Source organism: Phaenicophaeus curvirostris, chromosome 3 (genome assembly GCF_032191515.1).
Source record: "Phaenicophaeus curvirostris isolate KB17595 chromosome 3, BPBGC_Pcur_1.0, whole genome shotgun sequence".
In the NCBI taxonomy this organism is placed as follows: Eukaryota; Metazoa; Chordata; class Aves; order Cuculiformes; family Cuculidae; genus Phaenicophaeus; species Phaenicophaeus curvirostris.
In genome coordinates, this window is record NC_091394.1 from 7,327,031 (window position 1) to 7,347,378 (window position 20,348).

Here is a 20,348-nt window from a genome sequence, read left to right on the forward strand (position 1 = left end):
TTTGACAACGCCCCTCCTGCACCCAAAGAAAAAATAAAACCCACTCAAATCCAAGTAATTTCCATTTAACATTATTTCCACTAGGAAGTATTCCACAGCAAGAGAATAAAGGTGTTCCAGACATGGATATTTACAACAGCTGAACATTCTGATTTTAATATTTTTATTGACAGAACATTCTGCACCTTGAAAATATAGGTATTTTTATTTTCCGTATTATGAAACCAGAATTTCTTATCAAATAAAAGATGTTTATGCTGGTCAACTTCATCTTCATTAAACCAGCATGAACATTGTCCCTAGTGTAAAGCAAACATGATATGAGAGCTCTGGTTCCAGCTCTGCTTCTGAGAACCCGATCTTTAGAGGCATTCCAGAAATTCTTCACAATTTCTTTAAAGCTCTCATGAAGCACATGGAAGAGAACCGGGTGATCAGGCCCAGTCAACACGGGTTCACAAAAGGCAGGTCTTGCCAAACTAACCTGATTGCCTTCCAGGACAAAGTGACCTGCCTGCTGGATGAGGGAAAGGCTGTGGATGGATCTTCCTGGACTTCAGTAAAGCCTTTGACAGAGTTTCTCACAGCATTCTGCTTAGGAAACTGTCACCTCTGGCCTGGACAGGCGCACACTCTCCTGGGTAGAAAACTGGTTGGCTGGCCGGGCCCAGAGAGTGGTGGGAAACTGTGTGAAATCCAGCTGGAGGCCAGTGACAAGTGGGGTTCCCCAGGGCTCAGTGCTGGGTCCAGCCCTGTTCAATGTCTTTATCAATGACCTGGATGAAAGCATCGAGTGCACCCTTAGCAAGTTTGCGGACGACACTAAGCTGGGTGGAAGCGTGAATCTGCTGGAGAGTCGGGAGGCTCTGCAAAGGGATCTGAACAGGCTGGACTGATGGGCAGAGTCCAATGGCATGAGGTTTAACAAGGCCAAATGCCGGGTCCTGCACTTGGGGCACAACAACCCTGTGCAGCTACAGACTAGGGGAAGAGTGGCTAGAAAGCTGCCTGGAGGAGAGGGACCTGGGGGTGTTGGTTGACAGTGACTGAACATGAGCCAGCAGTGGCCCAGGTGGCCAAGAAGGCCAATGGCATCTTGGCTTGGATCAGAAACGGTGTGACCAGCAGGTCCAGGGAGGTTATTCTCCCTCTGTACTCGGCACTGGTGAGACCGCTCCTCGAATCCTGTGTTCAGTTCTGGGCCCCTCACCACAAGAAGGATGTTGAGGCTCTGGAGCGAGTCCAGAGAAGAGCAATGAAGCTGGGGAAGGGTCTGGAGAACAGGCCTTATGAGGAATGGCTGAGAGAGCTGGGGGTGTTTAGCCTGGAGAAGAGGAGGCTGAGGGGAGACCTCATTGCTCTCTACAACTACCTGAAAGGAGGTTGTGGAGAGGAGGGAGCTGGCCTCTTCTCCCAAGTGACAGGGGACAGGACAAGGGCAATGGCCTCAAGCTCCGCCAGGGGAGGTTCACACTACAGATCAGAAAGAAATTTTTCACTGATAAGGTCATTGGGCACTGGAACAGGCTGCGCAGGGAGGAGGTTGAGTTGCCATCCTTGGAGGTGTTTAAAGGACAGGTGGACATTAAAACGTTCATTTACCATCTGGCCCCAGCACGTCCATGTTATACCAGCATTTGGCTGCAAAGCTGAAGAACTTCAATTAGAACCACAGAATGCTACGCAACATCACAAGCAGGAAGCACATTTCTATTACCCAACATAATTTTTAATTTTCTTTTCCCCCTCAAGCACACTAAATTGTAACCATCCAAAACATTTTTCATCATCCTATAAACATAGCAGTCATTAACACACTGACCTGTACATTCAGTCAAAAACATCACTGTTTCAGCTGGTAAAAAGTTCAGGTTAAGAGTCTGAATTGAAGGACAGGCTAACTCAGTTTTCATGTCACTCTCATGCTGGTGGGGTAAGGGAAGACAAGAGATACTTTCGTTACCACATCAGTGCCTCTTACCATAGCCTGGCTGGATCTCCGGGGACATGTCCCTGAATTTGCAAGCGCATGGCCAACCTCTGCTGACTTGGCTAAAGCTTCCAAATATAATATCTAGGCTCCTTAAATTGGCTTCTCAACTTAGAACCAGACTGACAGCATTTAATGTTGGTATTCAAAGATATCTAGAAAAACAAGTTACCTGTTTTAAAGGAAGTTTTAACGTGGCTAGAACAAATACGAGCATTACAAACTTTCCACAAATATAGACGTTACACCTATAGAAGTAAATATCAAGAATCCCCCAATAAGTTATTAATTTAATTAACACTGTACAAAATTGTATACATAGAAAAATCAGCTACAGCTTTCACATTAAGTAAAACAACAATCTCAAACTTCGAGAAAGTAAACATTGCTGTATTCTTTTAACTACCATATCACTGTGTGCTGCCTCTGCTTGGTCTTCTCAGACTTCCACTTTCAGCCAGGATCCTTATAACGTTTGGTATATCAATTCCTTAGTTGAAGGCAAACAAACAAAACCAGAAAATAAATGGTTTGATGATAAAATACATTAAAAACTACAAGCTGTACTGAAACATGTAGGTGCCGAGATGACTTTGGATCTTTTCTTACTAAATCATAGAATGGTTTGCACTGCAAGGGACCTTAAAGATCATCCAGTTCCACACCCCCTGCCCTGGGCAGGGACACCTTCCACTGGGTCAGGCTGCTCAAAGCCTCATCCAACCCGGCCTTGAGCACCTCCCTCCAGGGATGGGGCAGCCACAACTTTCCTGGGCAACCTGTGCCAGTGTATCACCACCTTCACCAGCAAAAGTTTCTGCTTTTTTCTAACAATATGCTTGATTTTAGTTTATTGTCTCTCAACCAGGTAAATGTTACTATGCACAAATGAGAAAAGAATTTTAAAAGAAAGTCAGCAATTATTAACACCTCCATGGGAAGGCAGCTATTTCGAATTACCATTCCTAAGCTGGATCCTGCAAAAGTTGAAAGGGAGGAAGAAAAGTCTCCTCACCCCTCCTTAACACATCAAGGTTCTTTGAGCCATGTAGTCCTTAATATTTCGAGAGCAAACGAAATTAGGTTATGTATATTTTTATCTGTCTCTGTGTGTGTATGCATGTGTATGTGAATTACCTCTGAAAGCTGGGTTTGCTGCTGCTATTTTGTGTAGAGTAGCAGTAACTTCCTCAACATTCATATTTCTGACACTGTTCAAAAATTCAGTAGTGATGTTATTCTCATACGCTGTTTCCAAAGAGCCAGTTGAAAAGTTCAGGCATTCATTATCTTCATTTACTGGCAAGTACTGCATAGCTGAGTGGCTGCTTGAATAATCTTAAAGAGGAGAAACGTTTTTCAGTAAGACAAGATTCTTCAAGTCCCTTCATTACTTATTTCTCTAAATAAGGTTTTTCAAAACAAGCCTTCCCAGGCTGGCACAGCGGTGCTGCTGGTAAGGTTCACATCTGACTTTGCTACATTTTCGTGCAACTGAGAGTCAGAAACGCTTTCCTGGAGAAACAAGATGGGGAGGTAGGTGAAAGCTACTTCAGCTATGCTTACAAAAAGGAACCAGACCTAACAATCTATGAGACTTAGAAAGTCATTGCAAAGTTTGTTATTAGCATGGTATTACTTGAGGTTTTCAGAACCTAAACTTCCTAGAGAAAAAATAATCATTCAAAACAGCTTCACTAGTATTCTACGTATTTTCCCTCTCCAAGCACATTTGTTGTACTTTCTGTTCTTCAGAGAAATAACCATTTTTTTATATCAAGAAGGAAATGACCTCAGAAATCCAAGATTCTTTGAAAAAATACATGAGAAGTACTGAGGCCAAGTAGTTGCAATGTTTGGGTATTAACCAGAACTATCCATAGCATACAGCGTAATTTGTTTCCACTAACATCTCAATTGGACTAAACCTGCACTAAGCCTCTTCTCCACCAAGAAGGGAAAGAAAAAAACCCAGCGTTAAACTTTGAAAGCCTCTTTAGAAACAGTTGCCTCTGGACAGAGGGAAGTCAGAGTCGATACTAATTCAATTTATCCCGAAATCCTACAGTTAAGCAGGATAAAGCTTTCTGAACAGTCTGCACTTCTAACATTTGTAGAGGATGGAAAAAACCCACTAAACTATTAATTTATGCTACTTGACCTCAGCTTTTTATTCTGCTCTTAAGCTCTGCTTTCAGACAAGTAGGAAGAAAAGGCTTACTAAAATGTATGCAAGGTTCAGCATTAAGATTAAAGCATATTCAAGACTGAAAAGCTAACATTACCAGTATCGGAGTCACTAATATCTGCTGCAGCCAGGTCAGACTGTTCTGTGGAATATTCCAATGCTGCCTTTCCATTATATTCAGTATCTACGAGGTCCTAGGAGTTTGAAAAAAAAAAATTGTGTTCAGAATATACCTTCAAGAGGTTCCCTTAATGAAGAGCTCCTCTGTTTTTAGTGACCACAAACCAAATAAACGATCGGTATTTCTGCTACCAAATCTGAAAAATTGACTTTTTCTCTGAAAATCATGCAGCTGCTAATGGACTTCTATGTACATATACACTGCTCATGGCATCTGTATCTGAAAAAGCACTATATTACGCCAAGAAGTGATACATTTTTTCCTACAACTAGCACTATATTAGGCAAAGAAGTGATACATTTTTTCCTACAACTAGCACTATATTAGGCAAAGAAGTGATATATTTTTTCCTACAACTAGCAGGTTAGAAGTTCCTTCAGTTCAAACTTGACTGTTTTGTAACATCACAGATTTTGCCTTCTTTCCATATGAATATAACAAGAAAATCCTGTAGGGAAACCCCAGCAGGAATAAGGTGAAAAAAAGCTTAATGACAAAGTAAAAAGGAGTGAATACATAATGACAAGTACCTGCATCAAATCTATGACAGAGAAATACTGCCTTTGGGGCACAACAGAAGCAATAGAGGGAAGATTGGACATGGGGAACAAAGACAATCCAGGACTTCAAAACCAAGTTTTAATAAAAGCTTTTGAAAACAAAAAAGTAGGAAAAAAAAAAAACCAAAACCAAGACCTTTTTTCTTGAAATACCATCTCTGACTCTCCCCAGCCTGGTGGCTGGTCCTTACCCTCATTTAGTATTTTCCACTTCAGCTCACTCTTTAAATAAAAGAAGTAGTTAAGTGTTTGCAGTAGTAGAAGTAGCTGTTGTGGTGAATGAGAAGTCGTTCAACACTGACAGTTCTGCAAGAAACGCCTGGAGGGATAAGGAATAATGTTTCCTATGTCAAAGACGTTGAATGGATCATCAGTAAGAGGGAAGTACCCATCATCCCTCTTGACAATACAGGAATGAAAAGTCATTCCAAGCATGGAAACTATGGAGATGATGGTATAATGGAATGTAAACTGGAACCATAGGGAATGAAAATGGCAACCGCAGCAGCCTCAAAATACTCAAAACTACATCTATGTAAAGAGAAGTCAATCAAAAGTAACAGCAGAGAGGGGGAAATCTGGGTTTCTAATAGTGGAGAAAGACACCTCTAAGGGGACAGCCGCAGTGGTAAGACCAAAAGTTGTTTAAGAAAGAAACTGATGTCCATGATGTTTCACCACATGGTGAATGAAACATGGGAACGGAAATGGGATACAGAACAAAAAATCTCATGGAGGTCAGCAAAGATGAGAAAAGCTCAATTAAAAAGGGGCAAAAATAGCAGAAAAACTCAGATGTCAGAAAAAGCATAGGAAATAAGACACAATGACCTTTAGCATCTTTGAACAGAAAGTATTAAGAGTATTCAACAGAAAAGGTTTAAGTTGATCCTATAATCACTACAAGTATCCAAGTATTTAACGGGCAAAACTTAAAATATGGTCTCCATTGCAATTTTAGTTAATTAAACTACCTGTAATAAAAAAAATGCATATTTGCAAGAATCTGTGGCTTTGTAGAACAAAACCAAAGCAAAATCCACATTACTTTGTTTGATGCAGCCTGCTGACGATATTCCACCAGTGCTTCTGTAAGAGCCTGTGTCACTTTCAGGATAAATGAAGCATCGTCTTCATTCAGTATCTCAAAACTTTGCTAGGAAAAAACAAAAGGAAACAATACACACTATAAAAAGTTTCCCTCTAAAAGTTTGTAGTATCATCGTGTAAAGACCACATTTTTTATGTCTAACCTGTCAGATGTGGCAGGAGTTACAAAGCAAATGCATCTTTTACTTTCAATCCCAGAAAGTGGGGATGGGGAGGTGGAATGGAAAAGAAGCCTAACAGAAGGAAGCTGCAGCTACCCAACACGCAGTCCTTCGGAAAGAAACGAACAAAGAACATACCTGGAAACACATGCAGGAAAATGCTTCTTCTTAAGTTATAACACATCTTCCTAGAAAGCCAGAACACTACTGAATATATAGATATATGCTGCCATGCCTCACACTAACCTTCCCAAAAACCCTCAGGAAAAAACAGTGCTTGAAACTATGAAGCTCTAGTAGGGGAGCAAGTTCTCGCACTAACAGCCCTCACAGAGCACGCTACACGCATGATCTTCTCATCTAAGCTAATCAAGGACTGCTGAAAATACTTCCACTGGGCACAATTAACAGAACTGCAGGTCTGCCCTAACAACTCAGAATTTTCTGGATTAGAAACAAACACCTTTAAACACTCCAGACAAAGGAAGAAGTAATAAAAAGCACAGCATCATGTTCATACAGGACAGCATAACAGGGATTGTATTATATATTTAACGCTAGTAGTATTTATCTCTCCTGGTTTGTACAAGTTATATTTAAAGAAGATCTTGTCAAAACCTAGATGGAAAAAGATTAAACTTGGGAAAGGATATCTCTGCTATCAGGTAATTAAAGAAACGCAATTATTCTATAGACAAAGCTGAAAATACTTATTTTCATAGTTTAAAAAATATACACAAAGTATGGATAACTATTGAACTGGAATTACTCCATGATACAAAGACAAGTCAAAAAAAGATGCTTGTAAAATTACTTTCCACTACATAAGAAAACTTTCCAATCCAACAAGAATAGAAACACATAATGCAGTTTTTTTAAAAAAAATTACTGTAGATACTAATATTATACAATGTGCAAACTTTCCAAAGCAGAACACTGTTCCAATCACATTCCCAAGTCTTTCTTGCTCTTGGAGGACAATAGTTCCAAAAGAAGAGGATGCCTCAGAACAAATTCAAGTTTTGTTAACAAGGCGAAATCTTTATACCTAATAATTCCCCAATAAAAAGGGGGAGGGAAAAAGATTTTATGATAGACAATAATGCTTTAATAACCATGCAGGAGCTGGGCAATTATCAGTAAAGATTTTTGTATGGTTAGTCACCAATGCTTTTAATAAAATTACTGTTTCTGTATGCAACACCACAAATGTTGTAAGTACATCTAAAAACTGGCAACTGCTCGTTTTCCACTCTTATTAATTGCATTTCTGCTGTGAATGTGCACATAATACATATTCTCAACAACTGACCAGAACTCCGATGGTCTGCCAATTACTTTACAAAGTGTATGGGGGGTTGTGTTAGTTTATGCATTTTGTTTGTCTGCGTAAGCATACCACTTGTATTTTATTTCTTAAGAATTGTTTCTTCAAGCATATCTCGGATTTTTTTTTTCATTCTGATTCCTTCCATTACTGAATCACATCTTTCCAAATTCCTCGTGTGAAAATGATAGAACTACTATAAAATAAAGGAAAAATAAATTTAAAACCCCTCATTTTACTCAAGGAGCAGAGTTAGAAAATATAGTTGAGAAAAGCAGATTAATTTTCAATGTGAGCCATTCCCCTGACAGTAAACCACTACACTGTCCAGAAACTTTAGAATGAATAGTTAAATCATAAATTCTGTGATATTTCATTTATTCTGAACCCTATCTTCTGACAAAATACATTGCTAGATTAGCAGACTGTCAATATTTTGGCTTTCATGTTACTTGCTGTATTTTAAACTTAGTAATTCTGTGACTATTTTTTTTTTCAAAAATGACATTGCAAGATAAGATTTAACACTCACCAAATAACCCAACAGTTGTTCTTTATTAGTGAATTCTTCAGGATTTGCTGTAAATTCTTGCTGTTTAATATAAAAAATAAAGGCAAGAGATCCATTACATGCCCTAATTATAACTAGAATTAAAACATAATTATTGTGCTATTCTAGGTTCTTCCTCTAATTAAATTGTATGTGCTTGTATGAAACATGTACACGTGCATTCATGATGTGGGAAAAACTTGTTCTTAACAAACTTTCTTTGTACCTTGTAGCTAATTTATTGTCAATGTTATTAATTTGAATAAGCAAAAGCAAACATCATTGCCAATCACATACTAAAGTAATGATTTCCTCAACTATCTGTAAACTGGAGCTACCCATTAACAGAAAAATATTCACCTCAACTTCCTTGTGTTCTTCCTGTGATGGTTTATTGGTCTCACACCTTAAGACAGAATGAATAAATGAATAAATAAATAAGACAGCGTGCAGTTGGCTAATATATCAAAAACACATAGCCAGTCAATAACTGATAATCAGCTTAAATTCTTGACACACACACTACTACAGTAGCTCTGACAGATATTATTTCCTTGCAGAAATCCCAGCAGACCCAGATACGATCATAAAAATTATTTATGAGGGTTTTGTTTAGTGTGATTAGTTGGTATATAAGTTCCAAACTCCACAGTTACGAAAAAAAGTTTGACATTGGTAGTAAAAGCTGTGATATTTAATTTATTCCGAACCCTATCTGCTGACAAAATACATTGTTAGATTAGCAGACTGCCAATATTTTGGCAAGCTTTTTGTATGAATTGCTGAAAGACAAGGCCCTTAACCACACTAGGATTTTTATCAGCACTTCACAAACTTCCCTTCACAAAAATTCAGCTATAAAAAGAAGTATTTTACAATGCAGCCACACTGATACTGGGCATACAAAGATTCATACGACTAAAGTTACTAACACTTGCACTGTTCTGCAACTACAACTATTATACATGCATTCCATCCCTCTGCAGGCCCACGATCAGGGCTGAGAGTGGTTGTTTTTCAGATTAACCAAAACCTTATGACTGCTAACCCTAACCCCTCCTCTTTCTTCAAAACTTAGGAATCAGAAGTGTAGTAAAACCAGATGATAACTTGCATGAACTCAAAACAATTTACATCTTTGGATGCCTGTCTGTGCAGAACTTCATCACAAAGAAATTAGCGGTTCAGACTGATACTGCAGAATCTTTAGGTAGAAACGTCATTCAACTGCTTGCTGTCAATTAGAAGCTATGCTGTTTCATTTTAAGAAACTATATACTGAGTGCAGAGCTCTCAAATTCTCACAAAAATAAAACATTAAAGAACAAACTAAAGTCCTAATTTAGCAACTAGTTTAACTTCCAAATCAGTCTCTTGCTGAAACACCTGGCTGTTCTGCTAGGCTGGCTATCTGAACGGGATTAAAAGAACAACATTAAGTGATCTTCTGAAGATGGTGTTCCTAAATTTTTAAAGTACAGGACTGCGCAATAAGGATCAGTGTCAGGAAGAAAATAGCAGCATTTCCAGATGTGGATACCCCAGCTTTTATTAGCTTCCTATATTTGAAGCTTTCATGAACTAGATCACTTTCCAGATCAAGAGCTGTTACAGTTATTTGAAAGCCATAGAAACGAACACAAAAATTCATAAACTGGGACTTCAATCTGGTTTCAATCAATTCTTTTCCTTAATGGTTACCCCATAAAGAGGCAGAAGCTCTACAAAAAGAATTTTCAGGAAATAAAAAAAATTTTCCTTTTACTGGGTTATAAACAAGCAAAAAGCATGAGCCATCCATGCCTGGGAAATACTACTGGTTTAAAGTTAAGAAACATTCCAAGAGGATATCATTAGAGCAAAACCAAAGAAATAATTCATGGAATTGTAGAGTCACAGAATAGCTTGGGTTGGAAGGGACGTTAAAGATCATCCAGTTCCATGGGCAGGGACACATCCCACTGGATCAGGTTGCTCAAAGCCCCATCCAACCTGGCCTTCAATCACTTCCAGGGACAGGGCAGCCACAACTTCTCTGGGCAACCTGTGCCAGGGCGTCACCCCTCTCATAGTAAAAAATTTCTTCCTAATGTCTAATCTAAATCTTCCCTTTGTTGGATCAAAAGTCTTACGTTTGCATTCATGCATGCATTTCCCTTCCCGAATGTTGGAGGCTCTGGAGCGAGTCCAGAGAAGAGCAACAAAGCTGGGGAAGGGGCTGGAGAACAGGCCTTATGAGGAACGGCTGAGAGAGCTGGGGGTGTTTAGCCTCTGGAGAAGAGGAGGCTGAGGGGAGACCTCATTGCTCTCTACAACTACCTGAAAGGAGGTTGTGGAGAGGAGGGTGCTGGATTCTTCTCCCAAGTGACAGGGGACAGGACGAGAGGAAATGGCCTCAAGCTCTGCCAGGGGAGAATTAGGCTGGACACTAGGAAAAAATTTTTCACGGAAAGGGTTATTGGGCACTTGGAATAGGTTGTTTAGGGAGGGGGTTGAGTCACCTTCCCTGGAGGGGTTTAAGGGGCGGGTGGATGAGGTGCTGAGGGACATGGTTTAGTGTTTGATAGGAATGGTTGGACTCGATCTTGTGGGTCTCTTCCAACCTGGTTATTCTACGATTCTATGAACGCTTTCCTGTGGTTCCTGGTGTTGCAGAGAGATGATTGATGTTGGAGCTATCAACTGACAGTTCAAACAAAACTCACAATATGTTCCTCTATGAAATCTATAAAGATGAGTCCCAATTGTCACAGCTATTTACTAACTAACTTTTCCTTCTAAAGTCACTGCATATACAACCCTAATTACCTGACATGAACCGTAACAGAGGCTTTTTAACACACAAGGGAACAAATGTTCTTTTTGAACCTGTGATGCATGACGATTATGCCTTACAGATAATGCAGTTGAATTTAAAAACTAGTTGCATCTAAAGCGAAATCTGAGGTCACTTTACAGACATCAGATTCTCTGTGGAGAATAGAAATTTACAGCTGAGTACAATTTCAGAAGACAAGCATGGTACTATTATAGCATGCCTTTCCACCTCACGGCATACTCTACGTAAATCCAATGTAGACAGTTATCAACAACATTTTCCTTTGAGTAAACTTAAAAGGGTTGTGGGGATGGTGGATTTTTTTGTTTGCTTTACTTTTCTGGGCTGTTGCCTTTACTGCTTTCAACAGCCTTATCAGGTCCAACCTTCTCATCTGGCTCTTTCTGACTTTTTTCGTGCTCCTCTCGAACACTCTTTTCACCTAAAAAAATAAAACCAGTTTAGTTTCTGATACTTCAAATTAAAATTTCTAATATTTATATTTAAAATTTTATTTAATTCAAAAACTTTCCTTAGAATATTTTTAAAGACAGCACCAATAAAACCTGAAGGAGGAAGTAAGATGTCTTGTGAAGAAATAAAATAAAAAACAAACCTAAAACTCAAAGATATTTGGTTTGGCCATGAAGTACAAGTTTATATTTCTGATCAGAAACATTCTGAACAAAAATAATTATAATGCATTTAGTCAGAACCCTAATCTCACTTTTGACATTAAGTCTATGACGAACGAGCAACTTCTCATGTTTCTTCGGTTACATGGTGTTCACTGATTTTTATATTTAAAGCTGTTTTTGTTTTCAAGAACCTAAGCATCAGTCAGATATTATAGATGTCAAAAAAAACCAACCTATCCCATCGATTTGCTTTTTATTCCTCTTGTGCTCTAAACAGACAGACTGGCATGCAGCTGTTCCATTTTCTTTTTTCCCAGACACCAAAGAACAGCTCATATGCCAAAAAAAGGTCTGTGCTCCTTCCCCTAAATATACGTATAGTAAGAATTTCAAATTATTAATCCCATCTTGCTTCTCTTCTGAAGTATCTGACAACTTTAAGCAAAAGTGTATGGTTTTTTTTGCAAACACTGGGATTAGCCTTTCCGCTACCACAGACCCTAAATGCATCCACACACAGCACAAATTCACCTATAGCAGAACACAACTATGGAACCTCTGAACAGGTACATGCAGAGCAAATAATTCATGTACTGGTGAAAGTTACAAAAAAAATAAAAAGAGAATCAAACCTCCCATTTTTCTCTTACCTTGGAAAGAATCCGGTGTTTTTCCATCCTTGTTTTTATAATCTGGTTTTTCTTCATTACTAAGTGACGCATCTACATGCTGAACTTTAGCTTTTGAAGGGCTGTCGTCTGCATTAGGATCTAAAGAAACACGTTTGAAATGTAGCACAACGGACATTATCTTGATAGAGAAGGATTCTAAAACTGCATTTCAACTAGCTAGTTTCAACTAGCTGTATTTCTCCACACTATCAGTTACAAACACTAAGAATAATTCATAAGCATTATTATGTGACAACATATTAAATATAAACTGTAAATTATAACAGTTTTAAATATTGCATACTCCAGTTATAAATACATACATAAATGTCTTAAAATATATAAATATTACAAATAAAGTAGCATGCCACATGGTCATTTGCAAAATTAGACACAGTAACCAATAGGTTACAGTCAATTAAGATAATCTGAATGGGATTCAGCTTATTTTAAAATGCTTTCCTACATTCAAAGCTGGTATCTCTCCTTTTCAGAATATTACACTGCTTATCTAGATAATTAGAGAAATAATGTTCTCATCTCTATTCAGCTATATTAAGACACTATTTACATTCCAATACACATTAAGAACATTAGTTTTTATTCAACTATTTTTCATGCAGGTCTGATAAGGATGCCAATTTTTAACCATTTCCTAAAGTAACACGTAATTGTACTGTCTGGGACAGAAAGAGAAAAAGCCCCATAAACCAGGTCTTTCTAGTTATGTTGCCCATGGAAGAACTTGTTCATTCATCAATTTTCCACATAAACCACACAAAATGCAGCTTAGAACATAAGAACACACTACTGACCAAATCTTTGAATTTGACACCCTTAAATCAAGCCGACTTAGCAAAGGGAGATTATCTAAACTAGAAATGCACAATTTACATCCCACTGAGCACACTTACAGTCTTGCCATCGCTTCCTCATTATTGGAGCATCCGTAATAACCTAAAAATAAAACCCATTTATGTTAGATATTCTGCAGATAAAATTATTCCATAGGTTGCTTTTGGGTTTTAAAAATATATGACCAGTAGCATTAAATGCATACTTGTAAATTGTTGAATGGATATTCAAAAAGTCTCTATGACAGTTATCCCGATGTTTGTTTACTGGAATTAATTCTTTTGTTGGAGCTAAAAAAACCATACTAGGAGCTTTCAGAAAATACAACAGCAAATTCAGCAAAATATAGTCCAAAAATGAGTAAATCAGTAAAGACAACAGTAAAATTAATAATATAAAAATCACTGACAAAAGTAAAATTGGTAAAATATAGCAGCTGGGAACTGATTAATATTAATATAGCTATTTTGTGCTATTTTTACGCTCTAGAGCCATATTTTGTTGACTCAGGTAGCATGAATATTATTTCAAGCAAAATAAATACTTATGATGGGAGTGACCAACGGGAAACTGTGTCCAGAGTAATCCTGGAAAAATTAAGTTGACAAAACACACTTGTAATAAAGGTTAAAAAAAGCAAGATTTTCCTACCATGCAAAGCATTCTTTCATAAATAAACATGAAACTTATGGAATTCTTACATAAATGTACCTTTATTTGTTTTCTTCCTTCTTTCTTCTCAATAGTTAATGCAACTTGCCTAACTTTTCTGTTCAGTTCAGAGCCTTTACCCTTAACTTCATCAGATTCTGCAATCTCAGGATAATGTTGTTTCTAGAAAATAGGGAAACGCATCTCCTGAAGTCACACTTCATGCTATGCAACTCTTTCCAGACCTCAATTTTTTTTTTTTTTTAACCATAATATGACTGGTGAATTCTCTACTTAAATAATTACATGAAAAACAAAACAAAATCTTTCCTCTAAAAACTCACCAGGTACGCCAGTCGATGCTTGGAACCGCAAACATGCATGAACATGTTACTCAGTCCTGTTCTACAGTGGCACAGTTGACATTCATAGAGAAAAGGGACACTGGCTTTTGATCGGTACTCAATTATATAATTAAGTCCTATATCGATAAAGGAAAAGATAGGAAATCTGATGCTTGATGAAACAAATAATTAGTGCAAGTTACAAGGGAGACATCAAAGGAAAAGATCACTACTGCACTCCAAACGCATGAATTGAGGATTTTAGAACCATCAGTCCCTTTATCTTTTGCGTGTCCAGACTTCCTCAACACCTAAGGTACAAAACTGTATTTTTTTAAGATGCGTTATGTTTGCCACATAAGACATTTAAAAACATTTTCTTTTTAAAAGTTATCTACAAAATAATAGCAACAATTTAGAAAGGAATGCATTTTCATATATGCCCTTGTAGTTATTTTTCCTGATCCCTCCAAAGGATGGGCAGTTCAATTGCAAAGGGCAGTTACAATCATTTAAGTCAAAGTACATTTCTGTCGTATCATGTTAGACGGTTTCTAGAGAATATTCTCAATATGTGGCATCTCTACTAATCAGAAATATTCCAGGTGAAATCAAATTATTTTGTCACTAAGATCAGCCATTTAAATACCATACTGCTAGGTATTCAGTGTAAACATAGTACGATTTTATTACGCATTACCTCATGTTGTATTTTTTAAATTAATCAATCCTCTTTAAAAGGTAAACATCACCCAAGCAAACAATTACAGTATTAAAAGTCCTCACCAAGTGCAGGTTCTGAATCTTTACACGTATTAAGCTGTTCTTCCAAGGTCCGTCCATATAACTTTTCTGGCTCCGTTCGCACTGTAAAATAAAATCAGGTTTACTTAATCTCACATCACCCATCTAACAGTCTTCATGGTCTCAAGGGACATCACATCCTTCAGAATGAAATGAACTCCTGAGTTCAACCTTTGGCCTAGAGAAAATATGCCGAGAAATTCAAATTCAAGGGAATCCCTGCTCATACACGGCTCCACAACACAAATTAAGTCAGTTACTGAGAAATAACATCCCCCTCCAATCCTATTTTCACTGTTTTTACAGCATTTTCTTTGCAAATATAGTTTCTAAGTATTATTACAAAACATTACTGCAGATGGAAAATACAAGGAACAGAAATGAATTCCCAATGACCTGCTAAGGTCTAGACGTCACTTCTAGCACTGTATCCCAAAAGTTTTTATTTTTTTACACTTTCTTTCTTTTGCATTAAACACTCTTACCGCAATCGGGAAGTTTTTCAGGTGCTGTCACTTCTTCCCCTGTGCCGCCTGCCGTTTTAACTAAAAAAAAGAAAACAAACCAGAAATGGAAATAAAATTGTAAGTACAGAAAACAATTTGGAATGATAATGTATTTTTTTTTTAAAGAAAACTCTTTGAGGTTTTGTTGACATGAGAAAAATAAATTACATTTAGTTTTGAACATGCCGTAAGATTTTTTTTTAAATAAAAATGGACCAAAAACATTTAATCCAAACAAAGTTATTTAACCTCAGGCAATTCAACGAAGCAGGAAAAGAAGACAACCAATCAAGCCAGTAGTTAGCTGTAATTTAGCTTATTTAAAAGACAACCTGCAACAGGGGAAAAGCCTGACTGACTCTCTCCCGTGCCAATATTTTTTATTCTATAATGAACAAAATTTCATTTCAGATATTTCAGGGCTACTTTAATCCAATGCATCAAAGGAATTGGGTTTTAATCCTCTGATCTTGAGGTGTTTAAGCTGCTGGCCCACATGCTGCTGGTAGAACACTTGGCTCAGTCCACAACCCTGCCACCTTTTTCCAAAGGTTTGCAGTTATCCCCTCCGCAATCAATCAGTTTTTTTCTATCCACACATGGCACATGATACGGCTGGGGCTGCAGAACCTTAAGAGAGGTAAGACAGAGACGACAAGATAACATTATCTACCACTGGGGAAACTGGAGAGAGGGAGACTTCTGTATGAGATCAGATTCTGCATGTTTGGGAGTGGAATGCCAAGAGTGCAAAGGGAAGTTTCTATTCCTTGAACGAGGGTTTAACGCACTCACTACCAGAAAATAAGAACAGGATTTCAGAAACTTGGGAAGCTCAGCACTTCACAATATGGAAATGAAAAAATCACTAGCAGTGTCTGAAATAAAATCAGCTAAGGGCAAATTTGAATATTTTAATCTCTTAAATGCCCCTCAACCCTGCTACTCTCCTGTTGCAAGTGATCTTACTATAATAATGCAACAAATATTTGTAAGAAGTTGAGCATAAAGCTTTCAATAAACTATACACAGAAAGCGAGAGTCTGAAAGCTTCGACCTATTCTACTGCATCAGAAAGTGCAACTTATGCTTTGATTACAGTGATAATCTTCATGAACTCTTCTTGAGTATTTAAGTTACCAACTACAATGTGTTGACAACTGCTGAAGTTGCCAGCTTATATCCTGCCCATCAGATGCTGCTTAATACCAAGTGTGCTACCATCAACCTCCTGACGTGACCCTAATGAAAAGGCCAGAAGAGTGCAAGAAAAATAATTAAGTGCTACAAATACGAACTTACAAAGACTAACAATATGAATCACATTCTGGTCACTAGAATTCATCAAGTTTTTTAGTGGTGAATAAATACATAGAAAGTGATGATGACTGTCTGCCAGTACACCTCTCAGTATTTCAGGGCACCTATTTCAGCAGCATCCAACTACCAAATATTTAATCACTCAAATTTCCTTTACATTTCATAGAAAAGTTCCAGACTCGGTAGATGCAATGACCATTTATAACCTGGGCCACAACTTCCAAACCAAATTCTAGGAGCATTGTAGAAACCTGTAAATACATTTTGGTGCACTGTGAAACAGGAGTAGGAAGAGAATTATGAATGTAGTTAGATCTTCATACCTTCTGGAACTAGACCGGTTCATGAAGACACAGGAAAGGTTTAATGATGTATGAAACCTATTAAAAGTACTTTTCTTCAGCTAATTAAGATATTTTTAATAAGCTTTTTTAAAAAACAAAGCATATACAGAAAGAAGTATTGCTACATGTTTCAAGAAGCATAGTTTTTTTTAAAAGCCTATTTCATATCTTCAAGGCCTTTAAGGTCTCAAATACTTTTAAGTTTCTCAAAACTTCAATGCAGGCGATCTGCAACACTGTAGCAAGTGCTTTCTAATAAACCTTGCATGTCTCTTACTCACATTATTGATTGATTTCTGTAGGATTAGATAATAACATCATTAAAGAACACAAGACAGGTCTTAATGCACAAGTCCTGAGAAAGACTTTTTCTTGTTTGGTTCGTAAAAAACTACACTGGCGTGGGGAGAAAAGTGCATGTACAGAACAGAGCAAAAAAATCTTGCGCTTACCAATGCCGTGAGCTTTCAATGCTTCTTCAACCTAAGTTACCAAGTCATCAACCAAAAAGAAAGACACTTAAGGTTCAAAAAATGACAACCCATACATTATTTTAAATTAAGGTAGATAAACCCCAACACCACAGATTCTCTCAGGTGAACAGATTATTACATGAAACTTTAAAGAGATACATCTTTTTTCCTAGACTGCCTATGATTTAAGAATGGACTGCATTTATTAACAGACACGTATCCTCCTGCACGGTCTTTACTAATGCAGAATACAAGACAAAGTTGTAACATTTTGTGATAGGACTAATGTGCAAAACTAAGTTCTATTTTACTGCAGTTAACAAAATAGTGAAGCGACAAAACTAGCTAAATATATGAAATTGCACATTTTAACACTAAATTAAAAATCAGATTTCAAACCCATCTTCTGCTGCTAAATAAACCTGTAAAATCTGCAAAAAGTGCAGTCAAAAACTGATCTTACCGTCTTGTGTTTGAATCCAAGGAAGTGAGTCTGCAGGTTTAACGCAGAAGCACACCAGATTTTGCAAATCTAGGTTAAAGAGAAGAAGTATTTCAAGCACTGCACACAAAAATATCATTGATACCAAAACAAACCTCCTACCAAAATGTCAGTATAGGGAAGTTCTAAGAAAGCATTATTCCTCCAAAGACAGACTAAAGCAGCTTCTAGAACTTCTTTGAAGCTCCAAGACCACCCAAATACAGCGTAAAGAAAAGGAATCTCCACATCACAAAAATTTCAGAGGTCTCCAGAACCCTGCAGCTACCTCACAGCATATTTCTGCATGGATAATTAAGACAGACCCAAGATCTTCCTCACAATTAACCACCAAGCCTGAAGCAAAGGTAAGGCACCCCTGTAACAAGCCAGCACACCTGTTCTAAGATGAGCCAGCTGTCCTCAGTGGTGCAACCAGGTAAATACACCTACTCTCATCAGTTTGGGGCCTCACATGCACATGAAGTTTTCCAATCACAGCTGGTTTATGCCTGGACTGTCTCAGAACAGGAACAGATTAGGTTTAAATTCATGTGAATGAACCAAGTCCAAATATTTTCTCCTTCTCTAAAAGGACCAAGATGCTTAAAATCAACAGGAACAAATCTGAGAACCAGATAAATTAGCATTTCATTTTCTGAAAAGGAGCTGCAGTTTAATTTTCCACTTAAAAAAAAGCCTCTATTTAGAGACTTAATATTATTAAAATCATTTATATTATTAAGTTGGTCCCTGATACACATCCGAGTCAAACACAGCAAAGACAGGAAAATAAGTTCAAGTGCAGTGCGATTTATCAATATTGCTCAAAAGAAAAAACAAACAGTTCACACTTGATTTAGTCCAACTCTGTTCTACCAAAATTACTTTGCTTAAGTCTCAATTTTCAATAAGGACTACTTACATTGCAGTAGAAAGGGTTTACTTGCTTCTTTACCTCAGCTTCAGGGTCCATGTTTGATATAGAAACCCTGGGCAAATTGCAAAAATATTATTATTTTGGCTTCATAAAATAATTCATATTCTTGTTCCACCTATTTAAGGGTCGTGCATATGCTGATTTTAATTTGTGCCTCACCTTCAATTACATTCAACCTTTAAATCTCCAGGCTAAGGACCATATTTTTAACTGGAGAGCAAAGGCAGAGCGCAAAAAGAAACAACTACTCTTCAAGAGTCGCCCCTCAGGAAGTACAAAGCCACCAGAAGATTATGCATGCCCTGAAACAAAAGGAATCCAAATTATTTCAAGCTTCCCTTTTCTTTCCTGGGATTGAAATGCACCCATGGGCTGGGAAAGATCGTACAACCGCTTGGTTGGAGAAGACTATGAGTCCAACCACACCCGTTCACTACCAAGCCACATCCCTGAGCGCCTCATTTACCCACCTATTAAATACCTCCAGGGATGGTGTCTCAACCTCCTCCCTGGGCAGCCCTTCACATGGCCTCATAACCCTTTCAGTGAAGGGATTTTTCCCAATATCCAATCTAAACCACCTCTGGTGCAACTTGAGGCTGTTTTCTCTCATACTGTTGTTTGTTACCTGGGAGAAGAGACCAGCACCTGCCTCGCTACAAGTTCCTTTCAGAGAGTTGTAGGCAGTGATAAAGTCTCCCTTCGGCCTCCTCTTCTCCAGGCTGAAAAACCCCAGCTCCCTTAGGGTCTCCTCACAGGACTTGTACTCCAGAACCTTCACCAGCTTCGCTGCCCTAACACACAGCACCCAAATCAATGAGAAATAACCTCTGGGATAAGAATCATAGAGTAGTTTGGATTGGAAGGGACCTTAAAGCCTATCCAGTTCCAACCCCCCTGCCGTGGGCAGAGACACTTTCCACTAGATCAGGCTGCTCAAGGCTCCATCTAACCTGGCCTTGAACACCTCCAGGGATGGGGCAGCCACAGCTTCTCTGGGCAACCTGGGCCAGGGCCTCACCGCCCTCATGGTTAAGAAATTCCTCCTTATGTCTAGTCTAAATCTGTCCGTCTCCAGCTGCTCCTAGTCCTATCACTACAAGCCTTTGCAGACAGTCCCTCCCCAGCTTTCCTGCAGCCCCTTCAGGTGCTGGAAGGTCACTGTAAGGTCTCCTCGGAGCCTTCTCTCCTCCAGGCTGAACAGTCCCAGCTCTCTCAGCCTGTCCTCGCGTAGGAGACGCTCCAGCCCTCTGACCACCCTCCTCCGGACCCGTTCCAACAGCTCCACATCCTTCTTACATCGAGGAGGATAACACGGCGAAGCTGGGGGGAGAAAAGCGCTGTCGGCTGCGGCGGGAGGGCAGGCGGCGCCCCCTCCCACTCGCGTCGCGCCCAAACGGCGCTTCCCGCCTCCCCAGCGCGGCGTCCTCCCGCCC

General features: G+C 38.5%; 1 protein-coding gene across 1 annotated transcript; it reads right to left on the reverse strand.

Moving 5' to 3' along the window:
- Window positions 1-1,588: 1,588 nt before the first annotated feature.
- LOC138718530 (uncharacterized) lies at window positions 1,589-20,286 on the reverse strand. Its single transcript, XM_069853036.1, has 17 exons — window positions 20,212-20,286; window positions 18,898-18,964; window positions 17,955-18,023; window positions 17,471-17,501; window positions 15,334-15,393; window positions 14,831-14,911; window positions 14,045-14,181; window positions 13,761-13,883; window positions 13,109-13,151; window positions 12,174-12,293; window positions 11,222-11,327; window positions 8,428-8,473; window positions 8,050-8,109; window positions 5,968-6,075; window positions 4,276-4,372; window positions 3,128-3,328; window positions 1,589-2,480 (listed from the first exon to the last, which is right to left on the reverse strand). Coding segments are annotated over exons 1-17 (1,431 nt in total). The 5' UTR covers window positions 20,214-20,286; the 3' UTR covers window positions 1,589-2,400.
- Window positions 20,287-20,348: the final 62 nt, after the last annotated feature.

Coding starts and splice junctions, on each gene's coding strand:
- LOC138718530 (XM_069853036.1), bottom strand. Junction 12,294..13,108: donor GAGGAAGCGATGGCAAGACT/GTAAGTGTGCTC, acceptor GTGTTTCTTTAG/ATCCTAATGCAGACGACAGC. Junction 8,110..8,427: donor AAGAACACAAGGAAGTTGAG/GTGAATATTTTT, acceptor TATATTAAACAG/CAAGAATTTACAGCAAATCC.